Genomic DNA, 10,920 nt, shown 5'->3' with positions numbered 1-10,920 from the left:
AGAACAGGAAGCACACGTGGTTTCCTCAGCAGGAAACAGGTCATCATGCTGCAGCAGCAAGACGGACAATCTACTAGTAGTTACAGCAGTATTCATTGCAGTATTAATGCAGTATTAATGCAGTATTCATTGCAGTATTAATGCAGTATTCATTGCAGTATTCATTGCAGTATTAATGCAGTATTCATTGCAGTATTAATGCAGTATTAATGCAGTATTCATTGCAGTATTAATGCAGTATTCATTGCAGTATTCATTGCAGTATTAATGCAGTATTCATTGCAGTATTCATTGCAGTATTAATGCAGTATTCATTGCAGTATTAATGCAGTATTCATTGCAGTATTAATTGCAGTATTAATGCAGTATTCATTGCAGTATTAATGCAGTATTCATTGCAGTATTAATGCAGTATTCATTGCAGTATTAATGCAGTATTCATTGCAGTATTCATTGCAGTATTAATGCAGTATTCATTGCAGTATTAATGCAGTATTCATTGCAGTATTCATTGCAGTATTAATGCAGTATTCATTGCAGTATTCATTGCAGTATTAATGCAGTATTCATTGCAGTATTAATGCAGTATTCATTGCAGTATTAATTGCAGTATTAATGCAGTATTCATTGCAGTATTAATGCAGTATTCATTGCAGTATTAATGCAGTATTCATTGCAGTATTCATTGCAGTATTAATGCAGTATTCATTGCAGTATTAATGCAGTATTCATTGCAGTATTCATTGCAGTATTAATGCAGTATTCATTGCAGTATTAATGCAGTATTCATTGCAGTATTCATTGCAGTATCCACAGCAGTGCTGCATGTTTGTGGGAGAGAAATGTGATGATCTGTGACGGCAGCATCAGGACCGGACGAGTTCAACGTAACTGTGACTGCATCAGACTCTCCCTGCAGTACTTACATGTACTTGTACACGAGTAAAAATAGATGGTGTGGGAGGTTTTGCACTGTGCTTGTGTTGTTCGTAGCTGTGTTGTGGACAGAGACCTCCAACAGAAGCAGGCTCGGGGAGGGGCGGGGCCACCTGCTGACACCTGATGGGGGGAAGAGAAGGAGAGCAGAGACGAGGCAACGTTAATCACATGCAACACACGGGGAGTGAAAAGAAGGCAACATAACCAAAGGAAGGTCGAAGGTCACCTGGTCCAGCCCTAACTATATGCTTTAGCAAAAAGGAAAGTTTGAAGCCTGATCTTGAAAGTAGAGATAGTGTCTGTCTCCTGAATCCAAACTGGAAGCTGGTTCCACAGAAGAGGGGCCTGAAAACTGAAGGCTCTGCCTCCCATTCTACTTTAAATACTCTAGGAACAACAAGTAGGCCTGCAGAGCGAGAGCGGAGCGCTCTAATAGGGTGATATGGTACCATCCAATCAAGGCTGGCCCGCTCTCCTGAGAAGCAACGAGCAGAAGTCAGCCAGCAGTAACCACAGTCGTACAGCAGCCTCTGTGCAGTCTGTAGGCTAAAGACAAAACGTCCATTAGTCCTTGTTCCCCCTCTGACACAGGAAGATACAGGCCAATGCTGACCAGACCAGACAAACTTCACCAGAAGCTGCTGCACCTCTTCCAGACGACCAGGTGGTGGCACTAAAACAGTAAGTGTGTGCATAAGATGAAGCAGCTACATATCTACTATATCTAGATACCAACGAGACATCCGCTCTCTAAGCTGGCTGACAAACCCCTGCTCTTTCAGAGAATAACAACCGCTCTATTCATCCACCTGCTCTCCTACAGCCAACGGCACCTGCTCGAGGGTGGTGCTCGGCTGCAGCTCCACCCTGACTCCATGCTTCAAAGACGGCGTCCCCCAAAAACACAACAAACTAACAATCACAGACAGCTCTGAAACGATCACACAACAAACACAGTGAGAAAACTGAAAAAGCATTTAATGAAAAACTCACACCCACCAAACTCCCAGCATGCAGTGCGAGCGAGAGAGATAAACAGAGAGAGAGAGAGGCTATTTTGGCTTCTTCGTGTAAAAACCCTCCACAGTAACAGGAAGTCACGATGCCTCAGATGAGCTTTATTCTCGTGTTTTTAGGTAAGTTCGAGCTTCTTCGTTGTTGTTCAGGCTCCTAAAATCATTCTTCTGTGTATCAGTGACACAAACAGGTGTTTGGCTCATTCTTAGAGCGATGCAGCTTTTACCTGTGAACAAACTGTTCAGTCAGAAACGTGTTTGTTGAACAAACAGCTGACAGACCAACAGAAGCAGCTTCACTGCATCTGTCAGCAGATGTTTGGTCTGCCAGATGTGGAGGATGAAGTTTGTCTTTGGATCCTTCCAGGCTTCATAACAAGAAATCAGCTTCATGACAAAGTTTGAAGAACAGTGTGATCATAATGATCTCACAGACATCACATTATCATGATATGAAGGAAGGTTGGAGATCAGCCTATAATTAGCTAAGACTGCTGGGTCTAGAGATGCTTTTTGAGTAAAGGTTTAACTACAGCTAGCTTGAAGGCCTGTGGTACATAGCCGATCATTAGAGATAGGTTGATCATATTTAAGATCGAAGAATTAATTAATGGCAGGACTTCTTTGAGCAGTTTTGTAGGAATGGGGTCTAAAAGACAGGTTGATGGCTTGGAGGAAGTAATTATTGAAGTTACCTCAGAAAGACCGCTGGTGTCACAGGCTGGGACTCTGACTCTGAGTTTATTTTTGTGTTCGTCTAATCTTAGATTTGTGATTATAGTTCATGTGTTATTCTTGTTTAGCTTCAGTTGAGCTTAAAGGCAGCCATTATTCCTCATTGTTTCCATGGTTTCTATGTTTGTCCAGTTTTAGACTTCATACTGACCCTTCATGTTTCATAATCAGTGTTCATCGTTTTCTTAGTTTTTGTAAGTTCAAGCTTCAGCCACAAATAAAGACTTTTGTTAAGTTTATTCTGTCTCCTCATCAGCGTCTAGATTTGGGTGCTCCACTCTTTCTCTACTCGCTCTGCCTCCAACAGACCGTGAGAAAAAGAGTCTAACTTAACATCAATGGTACTAAGAGTAGCTGTAGATAATATTACATCTGTGGGATGATTATTGGTCATTTTTTCTCTAACGGTTAAAAGTTTATTTGTGAAGAAGTTCATGAAGTCATTACTAGTTAACGTTAAAGGGATGGTTGGCTCAACAGAGCTCTGACTGTTTGTCAGCCTGGCTACAGAGCTGAAGAGAAACCTGGGGTTGTTCTTATTTTCTTCAATCAGTGATGAATAGTAAGATGTTCTGGCTTTGTGGAGGGCTTTCTTATAAAGCAGCAAACTATTTCTCCAGGCTAAATGATGATCCTCTAGATTTGTGACACGCCATTTCCTCTCCAGATTACGAGTCGTCTGCTTTAGGCTACGTGTTTGAGAATTTACAGGGTGGCTCTAGCTCAGGCGGTAGAGCAGGTCCTCTACTGATTGGAAGGTTGGTGGTTCGATTCCTGGCTCCCCTAGTCTGTATGCCAAATATCCTTGGGCAGGACAGTAACCCCTTTATTATTTGCAGATGACACAAATATTTTTTGTTCTAGTGGGAATCTAAAGGAGCTGCTGGATACAATTACTTCAGAAATGTGCAAAATTAAAAAAATGGTTTAACAGGAACAAACTATCGCTAAATCTAAGTAAAACTAAAATAGTCTTATTTAGGAATTCCCTTAGAAATGCAAGTGCGAATTCATATAGATGGTGTGGAAATTGAAAGAGTACTTGAACATAAGTTTCTTGGTCTGATTATAGGAAAAAAATATTACTGGAAGTCACATATAAATCATATAGATAACAAAATTGGAAGAAGTGTTTCAATCTTGAGTAAAGTCAAACACATTCTCTATTGTTCCCTGATTGCACCGTATTTGAATTACTGTGCAGAGGTTTGGGGCAATACTTACAAACGTCTGCTATCATCAATCTTTATATTACAAAAAAGGGCCATAAGGATAATCCATGAAACTGGTTACAGAGATCATACAAATCCACTATTCTTAAAATCAAAAATTCTAAAATTCACAGATCTGGTTCATTTTCTCACTGCATAAATTATGTATAAAGCAATAAATAACCTGCTTCCTGACAATATTCTAAAACTGTTTTCTAAAAGAGAACGGGGATACAATTTGAGGGGGGAATTAAATTTAAAACATCCTCGTATCCGTACAACATTAAAAGGTTTTTGCATCTCTGTGTGTGGAGTGAAGCTGTGGAACAGACTAAGTAAAGATATGAAGCAAAGTCCAAGCATGGCGCAGTTTAAACAGCAGTTTAAGGATATGGTTTTTGCAGGGTACAAGGACGAGGTAGAAATTTGACAGGGTGTCCTTGTCCAATATTTTCATGTGTGTGTGGGTGCACGTGTATTTTGGGTGTATATATCTGTAGGTTGTGTATCCTTTGAGGTGTAACTGGGGTTTTTGAAAATGTATACATGTATATATGGATAGATAGAAAGATAGATATACATATAATTATTTATTTATTTATTTTAAATACATGTAACATATAATGTAATTGTAAGGAGGATTTCTGTATTCTGTTGATTACTAGATAGTGGAAAAGGGGGTGGGATTAAATAAGCTTATGCTTCTTCCTGCTCCTTTTTGAACATGAACGTTATTTGTAGTTGCGGTTGCTCATTTTCCTTTTGTTTTGCTTTGTTTGTTTGTCTCTTTTAATTCTATGTTGTTGTACTTTTTCAATATGTTCAAAATAAAGATTCAATCAATCAATCAATCAATCAATCAATCAATCAACCCCAAATCCTTCCTTTGCTGTTGTTTGTAGTTTAGTTCAGGCAGTTAAAGTCTCGCTTGTTGTTCACCACCTGCCTCCATCGTCTGCTGTTGGGTCCACACTCTCTCTTCTCCAAACCGTCGGCTCCACAGACGTGACCACAGCTCACAGTCATCATCGTTTTTACTGTGAACGTCTCGAGCTGGTTGTTCACAGATGTTAGTTTGATTTGACGTTAGATAACTTCTGTTTTCTTCAAGTCTATTTTTTCTTTCTACTTACGATTTGTCCATTGTTTTGTTTCACTATTGTAAACCTCAGATATCAAACTTACTGCACATGTTTGGCCGTCGATCCTTTCAAACAGGTTTTTCTTTCTTCGTGCTTTAATTTGAAACTTGGACTAAATGTTGAAGAAACTCTGAGGTTTGTTGAATAAAATCATGTTGAATCTCTGTTGTATTAAACTGAGATATTTCACTGTTTCATGAGATCACTTTGTGTTTGATGGCAGCAGATCTCAGGTCAGTGACATGATCGGGTACAAAGAGTCTTCGAGAGGCCGAGTTTCTCAGAAACAAACAAGTTGATCAGTCTGCACGTCTGCAGAGGAAGCATGACCCCGTCCAGCGTTTACAGACGTGTTGCTGCCATCAGATTACAAATGAGCTCTCTCAGTTTAAACATGTGAAATGTTTTCTATCTTCTATTGTGAATAAAATGTGGCTTCATGACATTTGAACATTATTCGACACCAACGACCTTTTTGCAGCTGTAAATGTTTAGTTTGTCACAACCAGATCAAAAAGTAAGAAGTTGTTGTGATTGGTGTAAAATGTGTGAGGCTGAGTTCCTCCTGTCACTGATGCAGCTCACATGTATCAGCTTCACCCTCCTCGTGCTTCATGTTGCCTGGATTTGATCCTCACTTACTTTCTGTGGCTCTTTGTAAGATCTCTGATCACTTTCATTAAAGTTCTCACTGACTGTTGGATCTCTTCATATTTTACAGTGATGAGATTTTCTGCTTCTGAGGAAGTGAAGAAGAACCTGACGGGCACTGTGGGAGGAAACATCACTCTACCTGACTCTGTGCTGGAGAGAGGATTTCTGTTATATCGAGGAACGAATATTGCTGATGTGATTAAGGGGGGATTTGAAATATACGAGGACATTTACAAGAACAGACTTCAGTGGGACAGAAACTCTGGACTCTTTACACTCACAGAGCTGCAGAGGGACGACTCAGGGATTTATACTGTCGACTCTAAAACAGGAAAAGGTTTCACATCATCATATGAGCTCACAGTGTACGGTAAGTCTCACATTTACTCTGGTATGTTTTTGTGCAACATCCCAGCTCCATATGTGACCTCAGTCTGTATGTTCCTCATTAGTTTGGTCATATCATCACTTCCGAATAAAAACAGCTTTTTGTTCTTATAATCCCACAAATGTCTGGTGTGAAAGGAATAATCAGCTTTGACTTCAGTGTTTTCACCAACATTACTGATGTGTACAAAGTGAATGAAAGAACAGGACAAAGCAGAAACTTTAAACACTGTTCTTAGAAAATCCTGCAGAACAACTGAAATTAACACGTTTTTATTTAACAGCTTTTTTTAACCAAAACACAAAACTTCCTGTTTACTTGAACATGTTTCCCATTTCATGGTCACGTTAATCCACAGAGAAGTAACACAAAGCCTCATTGGCCATGTTCCCACTAGTGCCTAACTATCGCCCAATCACAGCTCAGCACAGCACCCTGTGAGTTTCTAAGGTATTGAACTTCTTTATGAAGCATTAACAGTTACTTCTTACAGTCAAACATGTATATGTGAACAGCCCAGCTGCCACCTGTCAGTCTTGTGTGGCCTACAGTGTTACACTGCCTAACAAGCAGAACAGACACTTTTATTTTGACGGGTTTGTTGTTGATGGTGACTTCCTGTGGCTGCTGCTGTGAGAGGAACACATTACAAAACACGAGCTGTGGTTTCCACTCATGAAGCAACACATTGTGCTGTAATGTTTGTGTCTGACTACAAAGCTGCTGTCTGTGTCGTAGGAAACCAACGACAGTCATGTAGTTATGGGAACCCACACACAGAATCATGTCTCTGTGTTTCCTGCTGTGAGTCTGTGGAACAGGAAACCTTAAACATGTCCAAATAAATGGATCAGACTGATGGAGCTCAGCACTGAAGCTGAAGATGCTGCTGCTCAATGACCTGCCTGAGCTGAAGGAAACCACGCTGGCATCTTTAGATCCTCACACGCCCAACATCCTGTTTCATAAACCTGTGAAAACTATCAACCTCCTTAAGTCTGACTCAGGCTGTTTGTCCTCAGCAGCTCCTGAAGTTTCATATCAGTGATGGTGTCGTTCAGCTTCATCGTACAGCTGAGACTTCTTCATGAAAGTGATTTGTCAGAAACATCAAAGTCACCTTTACAGCTCCATCACTTTGAGATGAGCTCAAACAAACATGCTGAGCTGTAGCTGCATGTTTGTTTGCAGTTCAGTCACTTCCTGAGAAAAATGCACGACTTCATATCTTTGCAGAGACGTGAAGGTTGAATTAAACATTTATAGCCTGGATTTTAAATCCTGATTTATAATAACATTATAAATAATTATTACTTCTTTGGTGATGCTCTGATGGCTCCTCCAGTTCAATAGATTCCCTGTCCTGTGTCTTCTTCACATGAAATTTGGATTTTTATCATCTTTTCACATCAGAATCAAAGTGAAACTAGACGAATGTGGACAAAGCATCATGGATGAGCTGTGGTGCACAGCAGGAGCCTCAGGAGTTTAACCTGTTTAGAGCTTTTTGTTGTTGTTAATGGGCTTTTTTCTTCCTTTCATGAGGATTTGAATCAGAGCGTTGGTTTCTTCTGTGTCCTCTTCAGCACCTTCTGCTGATAGTGATGCTAGTTTGACAGGAAACCTGAGAAATCCCTCATAAACCTTTATAATGAGATTCAAATGGATATAATGGAGGTTTGGCAGTCTGCTGTCTCTGCTGTGTTTGAGATGAGCAGTTTCAAATTAATGTTCACTGACTGCATTAAAGCAGCAATAACCAGAGCTCTGCTGTCCTGATGATGTTCACTAACAAAAAGCTGAAAGTTAAAAACATTTTTCTGATGTTTATTTTTGTTCTCCATCAACTTTCATCCCCAGACTCTGTACCGACTCCTGCAGTGAAGAAAGTGAGTGTGAGCTCTGAGAGCTGCTCCTTACTGTGTCGGGTGGACAGAGAGACCACACTGCTGTGGTTTAAAGACGAGCAGATGCTGAACCAGAGCAGCTCTGCGCTCTCTCTGCCTCTCACTGTGCACAAACAGGACTTCAACTCCTCTTACAGATGTGTGGCTGCAAACCCTGCAGAGGAGAAAACTCTTCCTGTCCGTGTGAGAACCACCTGTGGAGACACAGACGACAACGACACCAACAGCTCGAATAAACCAAGAAACTGTGAGATTATTTCTAACTGTGATTTTAAACATGTTGTTCACTGTGTTTGCTGACGTCTGATTTCCTGTTTGACAGATAACATCCTCATTATAATCTTCTGTGTCCTGAGTGCTACCCTCATCATCATCATCATCATCATCATGAAGAGGAAGCATCCTGTCCAAGACAAGTTTAAACTCCTACAAGCTGCAGGCAGAGGTTTGTGTTCTTGAATATTTCTTTTCATATTTGTAATCTTGTTCTGAGACGTGAAGATCAAAGTGTAAAACATGTTTATGGAGGAAGTGCAGCAACAACCCCCCCATGACCAAACCACCAAACCAAAGCGGTCCTCCAGCACAGAAACAGCTGTGAGCAGACGCATGACAGATTATTAGTTACTACAAATGTAAGAAGTAATCCGAGTATTTTCACTGGACCGACTCAGGTCCACCTGGTTCTGACAGACGCAACAACTGAGCCAAAAATCCTTTGAAGCTGAAAGTGTGAAAGTGCTGCAGGTGAGAGTCACCTGTCTGCTGCTTGGAGGTCATTTCCTGTCACATGTGTTCCAGCTGATCCAGCTGTGATGAGCCGGCTGTCTTTAAACAAGCTGCAACAAGAGACACACACAGCTGTTTTCTACATTTACTCAGCTCCAACATTCACCAACTGTAACTGATTACAGCAGTAACTAGTTACTCCTGACGCTGCAGAGTATCATGCAGACGTGGACAGAGTAGGTGTCACATGTCTAACCTGAAGCTTCCATGAACTTTGTGTTTTCACAGCTCCTGTGGATGAAGTGCTCCTTTACACTGGCACAGCTGACAGCAGACAGGTGGGTACCTGCTCACACCGTCAGCTCAGAGTCCATGCAGCTCAGTGGAAGCTGACTACATGCAGACACACAACAAACACATGAAACACTAAAGTCAGGAGTGTGTTGGAGTCAGAGTTCTTCTGCTGGAACATGAACTTCCACACAGATCACATTCTCCCTCTGGCTGCTCTCCACCAGCAGAAGCAGCCGTCTCCATGTTTCACTGCGTTGCTTATTCCTGTGTTTCTCCTTCTCCAGGGTGGGATTTTAGCGGCTGTATCAGGAACCAGTGATGGCTCCAGTCTGACAGCAGTGTCTTACAAACTGGTGCTCGTCACATGAGAGGTGTGACTGGCTGGAACGTCCGAGGAAAGCTGGACTCTGGAAAGAAGTTTTCCTTTGGTGCTGATGATTTGGATTGATTATGAATAAAGTGTATTTTTACAGTGTGAATGTGCCACAGAAGAGTTTCCATCTACGTCATCATGACCTCTGACCTGCTCCTCTGACACTGATCATAAAAGACTGTATCCAGACAATGGACAGAGGACGCAGCTGTACGTCATGTTTACCTGTCAAATCATTCAAATGATGCAACAAAGCAAAGACTTCCCTCTCTGTCACCTACCTGCTGCCTTGACTCCTCTCTCCTCGCGTCTCTTCCTCGCCTCCTCTCTTTGCATCCTCAGAGGGAGGGTCTAGGACAAGGGGAGAGGAGGTGAGGGAAGGAAACTTTGGAAGGTCTGTGTGTGAGGAGGAGCAGCTGGGCTTGGAAGAAAGGAGCAGAGACTGAATCACATTTGATTCTGATCAATATTCCTTCAAAGGTTTATTTGTGATGTGAGTGCATGTAGATCTCCAGGACGAGCCTTACTGCTGCTCTGAGGACTGAAAGCTTCACTGAGCTCTGATTTATTTCTCTGCTTTTAATTCACACCTTTAACTTCACACTTTTGTCCACAGTTCAAACTCCAGCAGCTCACAGAGCTCATCACTGCCTCCGTCAGCTCACAGGGCGCCCCCTTGTGGTCACTGACAAGCTGTTCACAAATTAGATTTGATGTCATTTATTCTCATCTTCCCGACTGTTGCTGCAAATACATGAAATAAATAACAGAAGCTTTGTGAGTGTTTCTCTTCCTACTCTTTGACTTCCAAACCACAAACAGGAAACATCCACACACATCCTCAGCTCCACGTGGATAAAATGACCATAGCAAAGAGCTAACGGTTCACACACTGCAGAGCTGCTTAGTGACGTTTGGAGCACAGCTGCTGTCAATGTTAATGAACATGCCCACTCATCTTAGTGATCTCAGTCAATGAAGCTCTGTGATGTTTTATTTTTTAAATACATTTTTAAATTAAATTCACTAAATCATAACAACAGTTTATTATGAAGTAAATGTAAAGAGAGAGCACATCAATGCAATGACCACACAGCACCACCAGGGGGCAGAAGCGTCTCATTTTGGTGACATTTTTTTTACATCAGAAAATGAATAAAAGCAAAGAAAAGACTGTTTAACAGATTTTATGTGAGCACGTTTTAGTAAGAGATGCGCAGGAACATGATTCAAAAGGCTGTGGGTTTGAATCCCAGTACAAGAAAACAGTGACTAGAACAAAACGTGCTCACGTTTGTTTAGATGATAGGGTGCCCACACAGGGGCGGTCCTAGCCTGTTTGGTGGGTTTAAATGTTTTTGCAGATGCCATGACTCCGCCCCCAGCACGATGTCGCCCTGGGCAACCGCCCATGTTGCCCTTATCAAAAACCGCTACGCTCACCACACACAACAGTTGCTGTTGTTGCCATATAAGGGAACCCCCACGGTCTGTATGTCTGCATGTTTTAAAGCTCAGGCGGGCCCTCCCCC

At 41.6% G+C, this 10,920-nt stretch overlaps 1 protein-coding gene across 1 annotated transcript; it reads left to right on the top strand.

Annotated features, from left to right (window-relative positions):
• The first annotated feature begins 1,092 nt into the window (after nt 1–1,092).
• LOC146708574 (CD48 antigen-like) lies at nt 1,093–10,158 on the top strand. The gene is made up of 7 exons (XM_085460606.1): nt 1,093–1,153; nt 1,991–2,075; nt 5,765–6,067; nt 7,946–8,239; nt 8,315–8,437; nt 9,010–9,059; nt 9,300–10,158. Exons 2-7 carry the CDS (start codon nt 2,042–2,044, stop codon nt 9,381–9,383), a joined length of 888 nt encoding a protein of 295 aa, XP_085316732.1. The 5' UTR covers nt 1,093–1,153; nt 1,991–2,041; the 3' UTR covers nt 9,384–10,158.
• The last annotated feature ends 762 nt before the right edge of the window (nt 10,159–10,920 follow it).

The sequence above is a fragment of the Copadichromis virginalis genome, linkage group LG6 (genome assembly GCF_057382275.1).
Source record: "Copadichromis virginalis isolate Kocher_CV1m ecotype Utaka linkage group LG6, C_Virginalis_male_GT1.1, whole genome shotgun sequence".
NCBI lineage: Eukaryota > Metazoa > Chordata > Actinopteri > Cichliformes > Cichlidae > Copadichromis > Copadichromis virginalis.
This window is presented reverse-complemented; position numbering and strand designations above follow the sequence as displayed.

Excerpts from the sequence above, each read along its gene's own strand:
- LOC146708574 (XM_085460606.1), top strand. The coding sequence starts at position 2,042 with ATGCCTCAGATGAGCTTTATTCTCGTGTTTTTAG. Across the intron at positions 6,068-7,945 it reads ATATGAGCTCACAGTGTACG|ACTCTGTACCGACTCCTGCA; the intron begins GTAAGTCTCACA and ends TTTCATCCCCAG. Across the intron at positions 8,438-9,009 it reads CCTACAAGCTGCAGGCAGAG|CTCCTGTGGATGAAGTGCTC; the intron begins GTTTGTGTTCTT and ends GTGTTTTCACAG.